This window comes from Fopius arisanus, unplaced genomic scaffold (genome assembly GCF_000806365.1).
Source record: "Fopius arisanus strain USDA-PBARC FA_bdor unplaced genomic scaffold, ASM80636v1 scaffold00024, whole genome shotgun sequence".
Taxonomy (NCBI): Eukaryota; Metazoa; Arthropoda; class Insecta; order Hymenoptera; family Braconidae; genus Fopius; species Fopius arisanus.
In genome coordinates, this window is record NW_011887763.1 from 991,940 (window position 1) to 1,011,232 (window position 19,293).

Sequence of the window (19,293 nt, forward strand, 5' to 3'; positions counted from 1 at the left end):
AGTTAGGGTATTCAATTATTTTGTCATTAAAAACTTGACGTGACAAACTGAAAATATTGATAGATTAGAGTCTAGATGAATTGATTAATTGATTAATTCATTAATTGATCAAGTAATTTTTTTGTTTTCGTAGGCACGAAATTTGGAGCACAAGAGGGAATGGACACTTCAGATAAAACGAGTGATGCTGGAGAACTACAACGCAGTGATTCCAATTCACGCTCGTCAATTGGTCCTGCAGCTGGGGCAGTCCCAGCAGGACGAAGAGTCGAGTACCGAGAAAATATCGATGAAGAAACTGTATTCATCACCCCCAGAGTACCTGGAGCGAAGAAAGCAGGAGAAAGATCGAAGAAGATCAGAGGCAGGACTGAGACCAAAAGCGAAGAAAATCCCTGCGAAATTCGATGGCAACGAGAATTCCTCGTTCTCCCTCTCGTCGGTTTCGTCCTCCTCCTCGACGACCTCTTCCTCATCCTCTCAGAGAGATCAGAGTCTGAACAGATCCCTGGACGGACGAGCCTCTAGGGTCAAGGAGAAATTGACAAACTGGAGGCGAAAATCCGAACCAGGATTCCAGTCGTACGTGTCATTCAATCACTCCGATGATGACCAGGACAAGGTGACCATTAACGAAGAGTCCAACAATAATCAGAATAATCTCCCAACGAGCCCTGAGACTCCTGAGAACCCAGGGAGTTCCCCAATCCCTGAAGATCGACGAGAGGAGAACCTGAAGAATAATTTTACCAACAAAGACGTGAACATCGAGCCTCAGACAGTAGAGCAGATCGTCGGTCACATTCTCATGCAGAACGAGGAGTTTCAGAAACTCCTGGAGAAGCAGAGGAATAATAGCATGACGAATGTGAGACAACAGCAACGATTCCACAAGGAGCAGACCTCCAGCATCCCCATGGACACGTCAGAGGAAAGTGACAACTGCTGTGAGAATTACACCACTCCCTCCATAAACAACAGAATAACTCGATTAAGCAGAATTACAGGAGTAACTCGAGAGAGGAGAGAGTACAGATCGGTTCGTTCCAACAATAACTCCTGGAACGCCACCTCCCAGAGATATCAATCAGATAAAATTACTGGTTCTCACCTGCGACTGCAGTACAATAATTTCAAACCAGATAACGATCAAAGAACCCATGACAAGACGTTCAAACGTCAAAGCATTTTAACTGAGAGTAAAATAATAAAAACCGCCCTGAGGATGAACGACGAGTCCAAGGAGGAAATCAAGGTTGAGAGTCCCACACGTCCCTCCGTCTGGTTGACAAAACTCTGCGAGGATCTGCCAACGTCACCTCAGAAGTCGGGATCACTTCCTCGAAGCTTTCAGATTAATTCAGACAATTATCCCCAGGAGAAGATAACCAAGTCGAGATTTCTCCAGAGGGATGGAAAACCACTGAACGAGAGGCCCTTCACTATCGCCTCGGACAAACCCGAGGAGATCACCCTCGAGGACATGGAGAGATACTCGTATCAGTCTGAAGAGCAGATCAATAAATTATCGAATTCAGAATTAAACTCAGCCTCGACGTTCTTCTGCTCTCTGGAGGACAATTCAACAGTAGACTCAGACTCCGACAGGATACATCCGGATCACAAGATCTACAGGAACACCGTTGGCAGTACAATGCTCAAGAATGTTCTGTCGAAAGCTGGTAGTCGACTCCAGGGGCTGCGACTGACCCTCAGCACAGAGACACTCGAATCCAGTGATTCCCTGGGGGATGGAAAGCCCAGGACTCACAAGGGTAAGAAGAGGAGTAAATCGAAACTCTTAAGGATGTCCAGGGAGTCCTCGACGGACGTCGACGAGCCCTCGTCTGGGTGTGTCCCTGGAATTACCTCTGGTGAAGTTAAAAGTCATTCCCTGTATTATGAGCAGGGGAGTGAGGGCCTGGGGGCAAGGATTGCCCAAGCAGATTATGCCGATCCCTCTGTCCTCTTTGGGTCGTACTTCGAGGGGAAAATGCTGGGAAAGCCAGTCAAGAGTGATGTCCTTGATGACAAATCCTCTGGGGACGAGGACGAGGTGGAGGCTGACACGAAGGAGTCTGACTGCTTTTATGAAAAATCCTTCGAGACTATTGAGGATTATCACACGTTGGTTCACAATGAGGGGAGGGACGACGCCTTCAGGGACAGTGCAATATTTAGTGATAATGAGAGCACCTCGGGGAAGGGGGAACCTCTGGGAGAGACCAGGAAGATTCCACCACCTGTACCTGTCAAGAGCTGGCAGGTGTCAAGTGGAATTGGGGCAAAGCCCACTATTGCTGCTAAACCTGATAATTTGAAATTCAGGAATAGGCAGTTTAAGGCTGTCAGGGTCGCCCTGGTATCTGCCAGCGATCTGAGGGGTGAAGGGGATATTTCAGCTGGACAGAGTCAGGCTGGATGGGTGAGGAAAATGGTTGGACAGCTCCAGGCTCAGATCGAAACGTAACATTTTTATTGCCATTCAGTACAATTGTATTATTTCGGGGAGAGTAATCCCTTCAGGAAGCTCTCACGATTTTCAAGGATCTCTGATGTCTTTTCAAATTATTTTTAGCTCTTAAGGTTTTTTTTATTCTCAAATACGCGTTTTTTTTTAAATAATGATTCGAGATCAAAAACGAGGAATGAAATCAAAAGGCATTGGGGGGTTTATCGGACTCTAGATCGAAAATTATCGACTATAGGAGGGAAATCGATAGGACTTGATTTGTAGCTGATTAAAATTCAGAGAAAAAGTTCTTTTGAGGTTTTCTCGTAGGATCAATGGTTTTTGAAATTAATTGAGGATTTGTGAAGTTGGGATGCGTGAGTTTAGAGTGTGGATGAATCAGGAGTTCTTGGATGTCCTCTGGGCGTTGATAAGGTCAATTATTATCTTGATAATTCCGCAGTAGATGTGTAAGGTGATATTGTACGCAACTGTGTGACAATGGATTCTAGTATTTTAGATAACAAAATTTTTGGAGACTTACTCGCAATGAAAGAGACGATAATTGATATTGTTGTTTTATTGGGAGAATTGTTTCCTATTTACAATATAATTTTTGCTAGTCGTTTATACATAATACAATGATTGTAAATAACTGACAAATAAACAGTTCAATACTGTCATTTAATTTTTCTACTATTACGAATCGGAGATTTACGGTTTTGAATCTACACTGATTTAAAAATCTCTGACGAGTTGAATACAAAAAAAATCAATTCAACGATCGTATTTTTCTAGTTTCTAGATTCTTATTGTGTTTTATGCTGCGGATTTCATCGTTAACTTTGTCTTCAACTAGTACGAATTCAGAAGATAAATCTGGCGTTTTCTATCGAAATTCTTTTGAATTTTTGTTAGGACATTAGAAATCCTTGTTATTCTAAATTAAAAAATTTTTCACTTGCGTTTTATTTATGTTTTATTTTAAAATTATAATCGAGTTCTAATAGAAATACGAAGAATTCTTCAAGAAAACGCCAGTTTTTAATTAAAATCCATCTTGACCATTTTCCCTGAAAATCTCAAAATCTAAGCGAGATATCGAAATTATTGTAATAACTTTTTTATCAAGTTGATTAAGATCTAGAAAAAAGGTTTCAAACAAAATTTCCTGATCTCCGTTAGTTTCCCAGATATTCACTAAAAATGTCAAGATTCATGTCGATTTGTATTGGTCTACAGAATTTCGCCACTGAATATTTTCGATGCGCAATCATTTGTACGTCGAAGCGAATGTTATATCTTGATTAAAAAATATAATTTGAAAAAGATAAAGAAAAGGAAACAAAAAGAATGTGCAATAACTGCGTAATAAGTCTTTCGTAAATACTATTTCCCTTTTAATTCTACAGAATTGCCCAATTTCCTATTAGGTACATTGAGTTTTCCATTACGATTTCGATAAACTTGACACTTTACATTGTTCCTCCGTGTTTTTGATAAATAAACAAACTGATTTCTATGAAAATAATGCATACAGCTTCCTGTACACCATTTCGTTACGTGTCTCTGTTTATATTAATCGTCTCATTTTTTTTCTCACATACTCTCGTTAAACTAGACTCGTACATTGCGACAAGCTACGATATATAGGGCAGGTACAATTTTTGCTGGAGGATTCACAAAGAAAGAATGTCATTGACAAAGCAATTTGGGGCACATTCGTGGTGCATCGAAGCTCACAACAGCTGAGAGAAATAAATAATAAAAGGCAAGTGAGTAATTACAGGATATCTAAACGTTAATAAATTATTAAAAGCTAATTGAATCCCCAATAACGAATTAAAATGCAGACAAGTTCCACTAAATTCTATTTATCTTTCTGTCGGGCTTTAATTAGTGAAATTATTGTCTCGGAATTTTTTTGAGAATTAAAAAAATGAAGATTAATTGAAATTCTTATCAAAGATCATTTGTAATGGGTCGAGTGCTCGTTGGAAGAAAGGAGATAGATCGAGGGAAGACGCCATCGAGGGGATCTCTTACATCTAGTAATCGTTCGTTATTTCCGAATTATAAAATACGATAAACAATTCAGTAGGGAAGAGGGAGTGGAATAACAACTAATTGATTTAGTGAGTTCTTGAGTTTTCGAGGGATATCTCCGAATCCAAGAGAAATAGCGATATTTTTGTGAGAACCTTTTTCCCAGCTCTCGTTTTTCTCTGCAATAAAGGTCCTGAGGAGGATTCTATAATTTTTGTTAAATACTGAGATATCTCTAAAAACAAATTAGCTAAATCAATTTGTTACCTTTCACCTCTTCGCTTTATGTTTTCGAGGAATATCTCTCAAAAAGAAAGAGATCTAAAAATTTTTGCTTCAACTTTTTTTGTCGCAAAAAGTGAGAGCTACAAAAAAGGTTTTATTAGAAAAATCTCTATCTCTCTTTGATTAAGACATATTCCTCGAGAATATGACTAAAGAACAAGTGGACTTGTTACTGTTCAACCTTTCGTCATAAAATTATCGAGACCAGTATCGAATAATTCTAAAATTGGTGTTTTTATTGAGAATGATAATTGAATTCAGTAATTTCCAATGCAATCCAGAGCTCGAAATAAAATATATGAATTAAATTCAGTAATGAAGTGGTAAAATTAATGCATTGTACGTACTATTTGTATTAATTACCTCTTTATCTCTGAAACTATCGATTTAACGAGAAAACATGAGAGTACTTTTTCTCGAGCTGATAAAATTTTCAATAAAAAAGATCTCTTGATGATTCTCCCTAGAACCAATTGTTTTTTAGATCAATCGATATTTAATGGAATTTTGCAATTCACTACTGAATTTCTAGACACGTAGACGTACGTGATATTAATTAATCTCGGTAATGAGACTGGATTTTTTCATTTTGCAATTGAAAAAGAAAAATACACATCTGTCAATAACTATACATATATACAATCATTTGAAAGTATCATTCGTTAATTTTTTTTCTTTATAATTTTCAACCGTTATTCGAGTGTGATAACGCTATTATTTACATACAAGAATAATTAGAATCTCTCAATTTTAAAATGAAATATAGGTACTCTATTTATTAAAAATAGTTTCGAAGCATTTGAATTAAATCCAAGTACACGTGCTCCCGGCACATCAATTTGACACAATAATTTCTCGATTTTTACGAATAATCTAGCATCAAAGCAGACATCGAAATGAAAAAATTTTTAGGCAATGAAATCCTTGGATTACATTCATGATTGAACGAACATAATGATAAGTATCGATAAGCACATTGATTGTGTTGGATAATTTGTTCATTAAACCTATGAATAGTCGTATTATCCCGTAAATCTCTAGATTAAAAGCGGAAGGATAAATATTAAATACCGCAGCAATAATTCAATAATCATTAAATCAATCCCCTAGAAAATACATGATCAGAGGCTGGAATTGAAGAATATCTATCACATTATTCCAGCATAAACAGCTAAACGAATCATCAGTTATTATCATTAAAAAATAATACGAATTAGATGCTGAAGTCATTACCCAGTGCTCCAGTAATTTCCAAGAAAAATTCCTAGGAAATCACAATGAAAAGGGATGTGACGGTGTCATTTTTTTTTTCTAATTAAAAAAAAATGACTCATTTCAGAAGAACAGCTAGGAGTTTAAACGCATTAATTGTTTAATAACTGGCCTCGTGCCCTGCTAGTATGTACAAATCAGCTCCTTCAGTCTCAGTCAACGTGCCCGAGTGAACTAAATGGCTCTCCAACATAACGACTCTGAAAAAAATTAATTGAATGGAACAAAATTAATATAAAATCAGCTGCAATCGACAGGAGGCTGTCAGATGAATAAAAAATTGAAATATATACTTGTCGGAGCCAAGAAGCCTATATGTTCTACTGGGATCACTAATTTCTTGGGTTATCTCTCCATTTTTGTAGCTTCTGCCCTGCATTCCATATTTATGAAACGCGAGGACACTGTCAGGTAGGCAAACTGCAATTATTATTATTATGTTAATTATCTTGAATCAATCAATCAGTCAAAGAACATAAATTTTCGGACTAACTTATGGATTCAATTTGAAAGTTGAATAATAGTTCTGGTAGCTGTTTTTTACTGGCACGAGGTTTTCCCTGCAGATTAACAAACTTCACGACATCTGAAAAAGAAAACAAGTGGATAATAGCTCTTTCATTACATATTATTTAGTAATTTTTCTTAATAAATTAATAGAATGCTTAAGCTTCAAGCTGTAAATAATTCCAGACAACAAATACTGAAATCCTTACTGTCATGACAAACGAGAATTGAGTCCTTATCAAACTGCGTGACACTGATAACCTGGAGATTCTCTCGTCTAGGAATAACAGTTGCTGAGCCATCGATATCCTCCAATTCATCGCTGTGAAACCAACTGGCACCGGAGTTCATGTTAATCAAATCAAGTTTGAGTCTATTCTGCTGATAGGCCTGTTTAACTGATACACAAACCATTGGATACTCCATTTCCGGTGTTATTACCATCTCGAATACATTGAGGGGTGATGGTAGGGGGCACTCGAAGTGTTTCAGGAGCATAAATTTGTTGAGGGGATCGTACCACTGCATCAGAAATATACCAGCTGGCATTGCTCCGCACAAGTATTTGTAGCCATTGTATGGATTACGACCCACACAGCACTTGCTGCAGCCTTTCGTGTCTGGGACTTTAGTTGTCAGAGCGAATTTACGTGGTACCAGCCTCTCTGGTATTTTGTTCATGTGCAGTGAAAATCTGTGGGACTGTTTACTCTGCATTGCTAGGAGATCGTGTCTGTACAGCTGTGGAGTTTTTCCTGCGGTTAATCCAGAATTTTTTATTATTGCACTAGTACTTTTGGGGCTTTCAGGTTTTTATCTCGAGTCACTGAGAATTTATTCAGGGCTCGGGGGTGAATCTAGGGCCCTGGAGGTTGATGAAGAATTAAAAAAATTGATTTTAGGACGAGTCACGTACCTGATAAAGACATGAGGACATCCTTGATAACGTACATCCATATCGTTCTTCTAGGATACAATTGATCTATCGCTGTTTCGTGAATCTCATTGAGATTCAGATTATAAATTCCCTCCTCAGCTGCAATCAGCAAGTGCTGATCCCTCGTGTCTGGGTGAATCCAGCTGGCTGTGCAGTGTATTCTCAGAGGACACCCATTAAATACCTGAAGACAATTAATTAATAAAAATAATTACACTAATCAATGAATTTTTTCCAATTCTATTTTCATAGGAATATCTCGGTATCTAAAAGCGATGAGTAAATTTTCGTTAGAATCCTTTTCTAGAGGAGCAGATGGTAAGTATTTTATATGTCTCACTTTAGAAAAACAGGCTCCCATGTGGACTTTAGGCGTCGGAGGTAGACCATTGCTCGTAGGCCGTGGAGGTGTGTGTCTCTTTCGATCCCTTCGTCTTGGTGGCACTGGTGGAGTGTCAGATAATAAATCGGGTTCCATACTCTGGTTCTCCCCATCCCCCGACTCTTCCTTCTCACCTGATAACAAAGAAGACACCATTAATTACTCATAATTCAAATAAATCAGTACCAAAAATCTAAAAATCGACTTATTTCCAGTTTTCGAAGAAAATCTCTGAATCCAACCGAGACAGCAGAATTCTCCTCAGAACCTCATCTCTAGAGCAAACCGAGAGCTACGAAAAAGCAATTAACAAAAATTTCACTATCTCTTTCAGATTCCGAGATATTTCTCTAAAACTCCAGTAAAATGTGCAAACTTTAGTTTGCAAAGTCAATTTAGCCAATGGGTTTATCTGAATATCTCTGAATGTGGGGAAAATATCGAAATTTTAGTCAAAAGCTTTTTTGTAGAGCCAAGTGAGAGCTTGAAAAAAGTTATGACCCAAATATTTCCATCTCTTGTAGAATTAGAGATATTTATCGATAACTCAAAGATTTCAGCTTGAAGCTTTTTACTGGGGAAATCGACTGTCTGATAGGCTTCCTAGACCATTAACTGGGTAACTAAACTCCTGGTGAGATGAAATAAATTGTATAAACAGTGAGCATGCAGCAGAAGTCAACGTGCTCCTACCATTGCACCTCGTTGAATCATCCCTAGGGCCACTGTCGGATAACGAACGCTGGCGTTGGCCATTGACAGATGACAGTGACAATGTACCGCTGACAAGTCCGTACAACTCGTCCACAGAGCTGTGACGTCTGGGACTTGCTTGTGACCCTATTACACCCAATCTACCATTTACACTACTCCCACACTTCATTACATTATTCAATAGCAGTAGCCAAGTCGTAAAATTAAATTAATCTACATCTTCGAGAATATCTAGGAAACTAAAAGAGATAGCGAAATTTTTCTCGTAAGTTTTTTGTAGTCCGCAATCAGCTCTGCATAAAACTCTAAATTTTTTACATATTTCCGAAATACCGGGGAAGTAAATCCAATCATCTCCTTTACCACTTGGCTATTAACATCATTTATTACTAAAATTGCGAGTTGTTTTTACAATTGGGTGTTTTTATGTAGATTTTTTGGATTAAATTCTTAAATATAAACGGTACGAATTGTGTCAACCGTCAGAACTGGAAAATCCTTTTTTGTAATTTCAAAGAAAAGTAATTTAAATGTGACTAACGAATAAATCTTTTGTTAAGATTGTAAATAATAATACCAGCAAAAATAATATAAAGCACTTGAGAAATCTCAATCAGTTCTACCCATCAAAAACAATATTGCAAGCGATTGAAAACCTAAATAGCTATCTAATAAAGATTTTGAGGTGAGAATAAAAATAAAACTCACCAGTGAGATTGCCATAGTATCCATGATGGAGTTCACACTCGTTGGAGGTCTCCCCCAGTGGCAAAGTAGCCCTGAAACGACAATTACCCATTAAATAATCTCTCTCCCCCTCACCACACTATAAACAACATAAACATAATATTAATAATCGGCAGTGGGGGTTATAACTCAGCAGGAAGAGCTATCAAACTGAATAAGTTCCATCGACAATTAAATTCGACAAATGATCGAAAAATACAACAAAATAAAAATTAAATGATGAAATGATTGATTGCAACGAGTACTTACTGCAGGGAGTATAGCTGGTCGCAATGTCCATCGATCATCGACATTGCATTTCCCCTGCACACATAAAACTCAAATGACAAACTTCTTAATGAATTTAACATTTAAATTTATCAAGGGTTTATTTGTCATTGTCATCGCCTAGCAGCCGAAATAATTAGCCAATCACTAGTAAATTGATTCATCATAGATATTATCCAGCAGCACAAAATCCGGACACACTTTCAATTAACCCATCACCTCAACGAGTTTGTTTATTTATTAATTAACTAAATTTTTAAATAAATACTAGTTTATTGTCAATAACTCGAGTCAACATGCGCTCAATGCAAGCGAAAACAACAGATATATCAACGGAGTGGCGACAGTTGAGATGTGATTTTATGACTGAATTTATTGTCGTTATCAGGATTTTTTTATTATTTTATGATAATTTATGGATTTGATGAATTAGAAGCCAATGTGCAAGGTGCAAGGGAAAAGGTTACCTGCCAATACCTTAGCAACAACTCCTCATCAATGTACTGCAATAGACTCCTGTTGGGATAAATCACATGAATAGAAATTATCCATTTATCTAAGTGAATTATTGATAACTCAAATTAATGGGAAGATATGAGATTTTAGTTCGGGAAATATCTACGCAAGCCATGACAACAGGATTTTTATTTTCATTTTATCTTCAAGTGGTAAAGTTAACCTGATCATTGATTTATCTCAGAAACTATCGATTTCAACAAAAAACATCAATTATCTTTTTTGTACTTGATTAAATTCCCCACAAAAAATGTTCTCTGCTATTTTCTCCTGAGACGAATAGATTTCGATACAAATCGATATTCAAAAAACGATGAAATATAACCATTTCTAATTTACCATTTTTTGATTGAACAAATTATTGATTTATTTCGAAGACTTTTGCTTGAAAGAGAAAATGTTGAAGGACTTTGTTTTAGCTGATTAAATCCTCTAGAAAAATGTATCTGGATATTTCTGGATAAGATCAATAGTTTTTAAAATGAATCGATATTTATAAAAGATTCACCTTTATCACTTTGCAACTGAAATAATTCTGTCATGCCTGATTTTGAAATTTAATTCGAATCATGCATTTCTGTTACAATTTTCATGAACTAATGGAGAACAAAGAGCATCTGGTTTCAAATTCATTGACAAATTCACACTCACACGAAACAAGGATCACTTCCAAAAAATTCACCACAAATTCTCTACTTCGATTACCTGAGGCTCATATTCAATATTTCGAGGCCTGTTTTGCTTCGGCGGGACATTGCTTTACTAATGGGGCAAATTAGCATTAGTGATTAACCATTACAATATGTTTCACTAATAATAAAAAAATTAATCCGAGAAATAAGAAACGATATGATGCAGCAGAAGCGATCGTGCAGAATGCATCTAAATAGTCAACGAATGAATAATTCTACGACACAGGAACTTCAACAGACTCGTATAGGTGCTAGTCATAATTATCGCCTTTCGTTGGGAGCTCCGTACGTATATTAATTGGAAGAGGAAAAAAAATAGCTCGTATGACTAGCCACATAATTTTGAATGATTACTCGTTAATCTCGATATTGAATAATAATTAGACTTACTTTTCTTGGACGTCATCGAATGCCGTACCAATTCCACAATCGGGATGGACATCACAGTTGTGGACAGTCTAAATAACCGATACAAATGGATAATTGTATTTTTTCTAAATTAGTACAACCACTGCTGCTTATAAATTCTCGATTGATAAAAATACCTTCACGTTGTTCATGATATCCATGATATCCCAGACAGGATTACTTCCATCCGGCTGAGCTGATGGTGTGGAACCTCTGATTGTACCACTCTCCAGGTTTAATTGATCTAGAATCGAGAATTTATGAGATTATAAAAAACGAATGTAAAATTAAAAAAAGGGAATAATTCCCTGGATGATTGATAAAATGCAAGTTAAAAAATCACCATCACTATCTAATTGCGAAGCAAAGTTCTTTGGTGTGGTCCTGGCAGCGGTGTGCCTGGATGCAATTCTTTGTGGTACATTGGGAACAGCTCCATCGTCATCAGCATCGAGCTCAGTGAACATATGACTGGGATTGGAGACCTTCTGGAGTAGTTCAAGAGCGAGTCTCTTGCTCATGTCCTCCTGGAAGAAACCATGCTGCAGCAATTTGGCAGCAGTTGGCCTCTTCTTGGGATTTTTCGTGAGTGCGACTTTCACGAAGTTATGAAATGTTGGACTCCATTTGTCTCGATCCTTGAGTGTCGGTGGTTTGAAGCTGGATTTGGACATTAAAAAGAGTGCCCTCATGGGATGGAGATCAAACATTGGGGGTTGTAACTCGGCAAGTTCGATAGCAGTGATACCACACGCCCAGATGTCACACAGCTGATTGTATCCTCCCTTTCTCTCAACAGCTGCCACCTCAGGTGCCATCCAGTATGGCGTACCTATGAAACTCTTCCTCTTGTTTATCGTCGCTGTTATCTGGGCTGATACACCGAAATCAGCGAGTTTCACGTCTCCAGCCTCTGTCAGCAGAATATTCGCACCTTTTATATCTCGGTGCATCTTTCCCATGTCGTGGAGATAAGCTAGACCTAGGAGGGTCTCTCGACACATGTACGCGATCTGGATTTCACTCAGTGGACCCGTTATGTGGTAAATGTCCTGCAGAGAACCTCCACCGCAGTACTCCATGCAGATCCATAATTTATCTCGTCTCAGATAACTTCCGTAGTATGCTATTATATTTGGGTGCTTGCAGTCCTTCATCATGAGGATCTCCTGCTGGATTATCGCGAAATCATCCCCTGAAAATTGTTTCCAAGTTGAAGGATTGTTTATTAAAGAATGAGAGATTTTAAATGTAAAAATTAAAATCGAATTCGAGGCAAGAGGAGAAAAATCTTCAAAACCTTAAATTTCCTTGAAATTCCCTTCTAAATGTTCGAAAATTTTAAATAATTAAAAACCCGAAACATTCCCTCTAAATTCTCCGAACTTTCAAGAATTTTCATGATATAATTCCCCAAAATTTCGCACACCTGTAGATTTTTTTCGAAAACACAAAAACTGAAACTGAATTTTTTGAACCTGTCACTCGCGGCGTAAAATGAATGAAATGTAGAACGTGTAAAACACCCAGAAAATAAAAAGACAATGTCAAAATAAAGTTGACATGAATGACCCATTGAGAATACCACAGTGAACTCACCAGGTTCTAATTTAATGACTTTAATCGCAGCCAGATCATTCATAGAGAGTCTCTTAGCCTGCAACAAAGAATAAAATATAGCCCCACATTTATCTTCAGGAAGTTCAACCCTAAATAATGTATTAACCTTGTAGACATCCCCATAGGTTCCACTGCCAATTCTCTGAATGAGTTCGTACTCGTCCTGGGGATTTCGTCTGCTTATATCACTGGACAAGACATTCGCGTTCACCGCCATTGTATATCAACATTCGTTGGATTTTTCACTCAATTTGTCTCGATAAACTGGACACAACTGACGAAATTCAATGGCATTCTTTCAATAACTGGAGAAGGTCTGGATGATTTGACATGTCTGGGAGGTCTTGGGAGATCTGCGGGGTACAATTACAAGTACGTAAGTCTGTTGGGGGGATTTTCAGGTGAATTTTTTAGCGGTTTATGTGTCACATTTGGTCGGATGTCGCTATGGGCGCCATTGTCTCGTTTGTGAGAAAGTTGGGTAGAAATTTAGTAACTATTTAGGGCCCCTAGACGTTCGTCATGTTTTCTAGTTTTCAGTGGGAGTTTGAATGTGGAATAATTATTATATTAGCTGCACCTGTTTGTAAATATATTGAGATTTTCGTGGCTATTTTTCTCAGATTATATTCAATAAATTAAACTGCACCTTTTAATATTCAATTTTTGATTTGAATATAATAAAGAATATATGAATATAATATATATTATATACCACAATTATATATCATATAATATTTTTTATTTATTCTCGGAATATGATGGCTCGTAAAAGGTGATGAAAATTAGTTAAATGTTGAAAGTCTATAAATTTTTGTACAATTTTTCGAAAAATTCAAGCTCCAAGGAACAACATTTGGGCTAATAATCCAGTAGAGCTAATTATATCTGATGATTTTTTATTTCTAGGGAGCAGGTTGTTGCAGTTATGATGAAGGATTAGGAGGTGCGACATGTGCCCATATATGAAATAGAAAAAAACATGCGGTTAAAAAAAAAATCGAGCAACAGATAGTTGCAAGAGGAGACAGGGTTGGATACGCACGCATGGACACCGTCCACTCGGTGGGGCACCTTCAGCCCCGTTTTGCCGTTCTTCCGCTTTTATATTCTAAAACCCAAGTTTTACTCCACAACACAATGCTATTCAGTCTCTCATCAACTTTACCCCGTCGCACACTCCATCATTAACGCCCAATATTTCCAATTCAATTCTTCAATAATTTATTAATTCCAATAATTCGATAAGCAATTCAATATTTCAATAATTCAATAATTTCATGCTGGTGTTGTAATCATTTATTAATTATTTATCAATATTTATTATCAATCGAAGGGACTGGAGAATTATTTTATTTATTGTGAATATTACGTGTAATTTCATCAGCTAAATTATTTATTAACTTCGTTATATTAATCTCATCAGTTTTTTATTGCAATAATATGTATCACGGAAGAAATATTTTGAATTAAACCAGTTTTATTTTCATTTTCTTATTTTGGTATTTTTTAGTTTTTATTTTGGTTTAGTTGATTTAAAAGTAAATGAAGAGAAATTGGAAACGGGAGATATTTTTTATTGTGAAGAAAAATATCATTTCATCTTTCACATTTTCGATGAATTCAAAAATCGGATGATTTATCAAAGCATTCAATAATTAATTATTGAATAAATCCTCGGAATATCCCCATCCCCCAAAACGGATATAATTAATCCCCATTTGCTGAATCAATGAATAACAATTCCCAAAAACATTTGAAATAAATAAATAAAACAGTGTAAAGTTGTGAAAATGAACAAACAATTGTGTAAAATGCAAAAACGAATTTTCCTGTCACGAATTCCATGAGATTATCCAAGAGAATAATCATAATTATCTCCTGATAATAAATAAACGAATAATTATTAAACAATTGACCAAGTGAGAGAAGATCGATTGAATGTCGTGGAGTTGTTAAAAAATGATTTGGGGTGTGAAATTGGTGATTTTCGTGTTATCAGTGGTGATAGCCGTTGGTCAGTGTGAGCAGAGGTTCCTGGAGACTCCAGTGGGGTATCAGGAGGTATCCTCCGGTGAGGACGTGATCCTGAGCTGTCGAGTGGAGAACAAAAGGGGCCAGTGCATCTGGCAGAAAGATGGAAAACCCATCGGCATTCACCCAGACAAATACGAATGGGCAACAATAAGAAGTAATAGCGTGAGTGATGCTGATTGCAGTCTCCTCATCAAAAGGGCATCCCTCGACTTCGATGATGGCTACTGGGAGTGTCAAGTCTCTCCTGGGGATTTCACCCGACAGGATGCCCTCACTTCTCTTCCATCCCGGCTCCTGGTCAGAGTTAAACCTAGAAAACCAAGACTAGAACACGGAGGTGCAATCCTTATGGAATCTCTTACTCTCAAGGAAGCACAGGAGGTCACCATTTCCTGTGTCTCTCGTTATGGAAATCCACCAGCGATTATCAAATGGTTTGACTCAACGATTCTACAATTTAATATCAACATCCACTCACCTTAATCCAGATTTACCAATTTATTCATCATTAATAATTAATTTAATCCATTCATAATTATTTATTAATCTACAAAGAAATAAGTATTTTTGAAAGAAACAGTAAAAGGAATTGAATCGGTTTTTTAAATGGAAAAATCTCGTTAGAATAATGTTTGAATTAGCATTTTTGAATTGTACATCGATTGCAGTAATATTTGACAATTGATAACCCCCGAGGCCACCCTAAAATTCACGACAGCGTAACATCCCCTTTCCACCCCACACAATCTTCATCGTGAAACTGTCGAAAAGGATGGTCTTCCGTTTTATGGTCTAGTGCAGCTGGCCACTCCTTATTCAACCTTCATTCCCCTCTTTGAATCTAAAAACAATGTAACAATCATAATCACCCTTCCCCCATGTCCCATATTTCTGTGTCGCCGCGTGTTGAGGTCTTTTTTTATTATCCAGGTTCATCGGGGGTGACGAGGTGGAACCACTGAGGGAGCAGACAAATGCTACAGAAGTGGACAGTCCGAAGACCTGGGCAGCCCATAGCCTCCTGAGGATTCGGGGCCAGAGGGAAAATCATGGAATGCCCATCAGATGTCTCAGCTTGCATTCATCGGGTCCACTGCCTGCTATCGCCGAATCCAGACTCGATATTCATTGTAAAATATCTTTTCCCTTATTTCTTCCTTCAAATTCAAATAGTTCAAATAAGACTATCCATCACCGCTAGCTAATTGATTATTGATAATATAATTGCTGTGTGTTAATGATGAATTGATAGAAATTATTGGAATTGATGAAAATTTTAGATTCCCCAGAGGTTCGCATTGAGACGAGTCCACGAGTTTTGTCATCGTCCCTGGAGGATTCCTCGAGTTTCATGAGCATCAAGTGTCTCGCTGACGCAAATCCACCAGCAACAGTCAGGTGGTACAAGGATATGGCGAATTTATCAAAAAGCAACATCGTAGAGCCCATTACAAATAACTCAACTCTGAGCCCAGGGGCAAATGCTAGCCTGAGTGGCTCCGAAGTGAGATTTGAACCTGTGAAAAGGGAGGACGCAGGTTTATACTCGTGCAGGGCATTCAACAATATTGGAGAAAGCTCTCCAGCAAACTACAGACTCGATGTTCAATGTAACGTATTGAGGGCTCACATTGTTTTTACTATTTTCTCTTTTCCATAATTGTCGTTATTTTTCCGTTCGGTGGCTGTTAAGGATAGACAAGTGGGAAAGTCTCAGAGTCAACGATTTCATTAAAATTATAATATAACGGAGCTGTTACACGATTACTTTTCATTTACTCAATAATAATAATAGAGATGATAGAAAATCTAGAAATTGTGAAAAAAAGAGAAGTGCAACGATTTTATTTAGTCAGTACGCGAGTTTTTGGGAGATATCTCGGATTCTGAGAGAGATATCGAAATTTTTATTTCGATCTTTTTTGGAGTTCTTCTTCCAGTCTTTAAAAAATGTATTGGGAGAAATTTCTGTATCTGCTACCGATTTCGAGATATTCCGCTGAAACTTTTTTAATCCTAGTAGTAAATTTATCATAAATTAATAATTGCCTCAATTTTTCAATTGCAGACAGCCCGAGACTGAAAATAAATGGGAAATTAAATGAAACTCGAAGTGAAGTCGAGGCAATAGCACTTTTGGCATCGGAAGTGGAGGCTTTCGAGTGTGACGAATTCGAAGCAAATCCTCCAGCACGTTACAGGTGGTTGCACGTGAGGGGAAGTCTTTCAGGGCCCGTCGATAATGGAATCGATCATAAATCGGGGACAAATGATGGGCGAGTCCTGAGGATGAGGAACGTCGTGTGGTCAGACGAGGGGGAGTACCGGTGTGTTGCCTTCAACCTCATCAACGGGGTGCGAAGGGAAATGACGTCTGAGACACGATTCCTCCTGCACATTTCTGGTCCTCCTGAGATCCAGACTACAGACTCCGATAAAATCACGGAGAAGGGGATGTTCGAGTCCCTAGGATGGGCTGGAGAGTCCTCTCATCGGCTCGTGGTACGATTTTGCTCCAGACCTCCACCAAAACTCGTTGCCTGGCAATGGGGCAGCTCCCACATACGCGCAGGTACTCATCATTTCAATTATTTTTTAATAAATATTCATTTAAATAATGAGAATAACAATTGAATTTAATTTAATCATTTTTGAACAATTACAATAATAAATAGACAGATAGATTTGAATGATATAAATTTAATGTTCAGGTGAAATAATCGAGCCAAAGTACGAGGCTCTGCCCTTGGAGCCAATTCTGGAGAATTCCGAGGTGACAAATTGCTACTGGGCTAAACTGGAGATAAGAGATCTCCAGAAAGAGGATTCCAGGGTGTACACTCTTCTAGTGGAGAGTGAAAAGGGGAGAGACTCTATAAGTCTAGGACTGACAGTGCGAGATCCCACGGAAATAAAAATAATAGCTATTGCGTCTGGAGTTGGACTTCTCCTGGTCATTGCGATAATTGCTCTGGTGATTTATCTGTTCCTGAGGGCCCGGCATCGGCGTTACTGTAAAGATCAGGAAGATGATGACGAAGAGGAAGGAAGCATCGCTGCTGATGCTTTCTATGTAACTCCCAACTCCATGAGTCGGTCCCAGAAGAGTCAGGTCTATTCCAGGAAGCATTCGGATGGGGGATTAGCTGTTATGTACGATTATAATCAGATTGTCAAGCAGACGGGGACGATAAGCCCTGAGGCCCTCAAGGTCAGGAGGGCACCTGTCGTCCTTCAAGCTCCCACTATTGTCTGAAGAATCAGAAAAAATATGGAAAAAATATTATTATTATTCAATGACTCCTTTGACGGAAAAGTGACTGAATTTTTTATTTTTTAATTATATTATATAATTATTGTAAACATTGGAAACAATCGGTAGAATTTTTGAATAGAACTCTAAGAGAACATCAATTGTTACAATAGAAAGAAATTCAATTTCTCAAAGACAATGAAAGGGTTCTATTCATTATTTTTATTTTGGAGCTCAGGTGGATTTACTTGAACTTTTTACACGAATGAGGAATTCATTGTTTGTGTTTTGTTTATAATTATTTATTACAATTGACAGAATCATGCTGGAGAGAGTGAGAGTGAACGAGCGTATTCATATATAAAATTCATGGTTGATCTATTTATATTGATTACCAGTTATAATTCCATTATTATTCATCATCGAATGGTTGTAGTTAATAAAATATGAATTAATGAAAATTAATAAAATAATTATAGTTGTAGCCAAAGAGGATTGCCTAAAGTAGAGGGTCAGCTTTGAGGGTTTGAGTGACCCCAGCGGCATCGTAGTACTGCACCCCAAGAGAGGGAGGGCGCCACACGCAATACGGGGGTGTTTTTTTTTTATTAACCAAGTTTTTATTGCAATGCTGGGGTGTCCATCAAGTCGACGGAGTGAATTTTATTTTCTGCGGTATGACTGCTTTTTGTTTTTTAATTGTTTAACTGAAAATTAGCCGACTGTAGAACGAGTGGAAGAGGGAAACCACATTTTGTGGAATTTCAAATGAAAAAAATTATTCAATATATTGAAGATATACTACTAACGAAATTACAATTTTATAATGAGCGCGTTGTCTCGTGGGCAACGTGCTTGGCTGGCACACCCGCGACTAGGGTTCGATCCCGCAAGCTTTCATTTTTTTTTCAAAATAATTTCAATTTTTTTTTTTGTAAATGGCTAATCAATGAAAATATCGTTTAAAAACTGAATACTTGGGAATTGAAAAGATATCCAGTGAAATTGAAAAATTCGAAATTTTTGAAAAAGTATCAGGGGAACATGATCATCGAGGAGCTACTCACTGAAATTTTCACTGAAAGTGAAAAATTCGAAATTTTTGAAAAAGTATCAGGGAAACATGACAATCGAGGAGCTATTCACTGAAATTTTCAC

At 37.5% G+C, this 19,293-nt stretch overlaps 3 protein-coding genes across 11 annotated transcripts in view; 2 read left to right on the forward strand and 1 right to left on the reverse strand.

The window, feature by feature from the left end:
* Positions 1-3,140, forward strand: part of GEFmeso (Guanine nucleotide exchange factor in mesoderm) — a 12,310-nt gene extending 9,170 nt beyond the window's left edge. The window contains exon 4 of the mRNA XM_011301697.1: positions 134-3,140. Within this exon, the coding sequence (XP_011299999.1) occupies positions 134-2,470 (2,337 nt within the window). The 3' untranslated portion in view covers positions 2,471-3,140. The remainder of the gene's footprint in view (positions 1-133) is intronic.
* hppy (MAP4K3-like protein hppy) lies at positions 3,017-13,078 on the reverse strand. 7 transcript variants are annotated; one of them, XM_011301690.1, is made up of 15 exons: positions 12,952-13,078; positions 12,825-12,882; positions 11,569-12,420; positions 11,363-11,469; positions 11,208-11,275; positions 10,087-10,125; positions 9,592-9,645; positions 9,304-9,374; positions 8,575-8,721; positions 7,840-8,015; positions 7,479-7,683; positions 6,772-7,317; positions 6,549-6,641; positions 6,349-6,475; positions 3,017-6,255 (listed from the first exon to the last, which is right to left on the reverse strand). In XM_011301690.1, exons 1-15 carry the CDS (start codon positions 13,060-13,062, stop codon positions 6,156-6,158), a joined length of 2,754 nt encoding a protein of 917 aa, XP_011299992.1. In that variant the 5' UTR covers positions 13,063-13,078; the 3' UTR covers positions 3,017-6,155. The 7 variants fall into 7 exon arrangements, with proteins under 7 accessions (XP_011299992.1, XP_011299993.1, XP_011299994.1 ...); XM_011301691.1 differs by lacking the exon at positions 10,087-10,125; XM_011301692.1 differs by lacking the exon at positions 9,592-9,645.
* Positions 13,079-13,132: 54 nt separating this feature from the next.
* Positions 13,133-18,517, forward strand: LOC105264666 (hemicentin-1). Of its 3 annotated transcripts, none has more exons than XM_011301687.1 (7): positions 13,133-13,217; positions 13,755-13,791; positions 14,624-15,316; positions 15,813-16,012; positions 16,163-16,492; positions 16,951-17,454; positions 17,594-18,517. In XM_011301687.1, the coding sequence occupies exons 3-7, from the start codon at positions 14,808-14,810 to the stop codon at positions 18,136-18,138; spliced, it is 2,088 nt and encodes a 695-aa protein (XP_011299989.1). In that variant the 5' UTR covers positions 13,133-13,217; positions 13,755-13,791; positions 14,624-14,807; the 3' UTR covers positions 18,139-18,517. The 3 variants fall into 3 exon arrangements, with proteins under 3 accessions (XP_011299989.1, XP_011299991.1, XP_011299988.1); XM_011301689.1 differs by lacking the exon at positions 13,133-13,217 and adding an exon at positions 13,376-13,431; XM_011301686.1 differs by lacking the exons at positions 13,133-13,217; positions 13,755-13,791 and having other exon boundaries at positions 14,382-15,316.
* Positions 18,518-19,293: the final 776 nt, after the last annotated feature.

What these genes read in the sequence shown, in the direction of transcription:
- hppy (XM_011301690.1), bottom strand. Translation starts at nt 13,062, where the DNA reads ATGGCGGTGAACGCGAATGTCTTGTCCAGTGATATAAGCAGACGAAAT. An exon ending in ATACTATGGCAATCTCACTG is followed by an intron (nt 8,722 to 9,303) that starts GTGAGTTTTATT and finishes TGGGTGTAATAG; the next exon opens with GGTCACAAGCAAGTCCCAGA. An exon ending in TGATTCAACGAGGTGCAATG is followed by an intron (nt 8,016 to 8,574) that starts GTAGGAGCACGT and finishes CTTTGTTATCAG; the next exon opens with GTGAGAAGGAAGAGTCGGGG.
- LOC105264666 (XM_011301687.1), top strand. Translation starts at nt 14,808, where the DNA reads ATGATTTGGGGTGTGAAATTGGTGATTTTCGTGTTATCAGTGGTGATA. An exon ending in CTACAGACTCGATGTTCAAT is followed by an intron (nt 16,493 to 16,950) that starts GTAACGTATTGA and finishes TTTCAATTGCAG; the next exon opens with ACAGCCCGAGACTGAAAATA. An exon ending in CAGCTCCCACATACGCGCAG is followed by an intron (nt 17,455 to 17,593) that starts GTACTCATCATT and finishes TTTAATGTTCAG; the next exon opens with GTGAAATAATCGAGCCAAAG.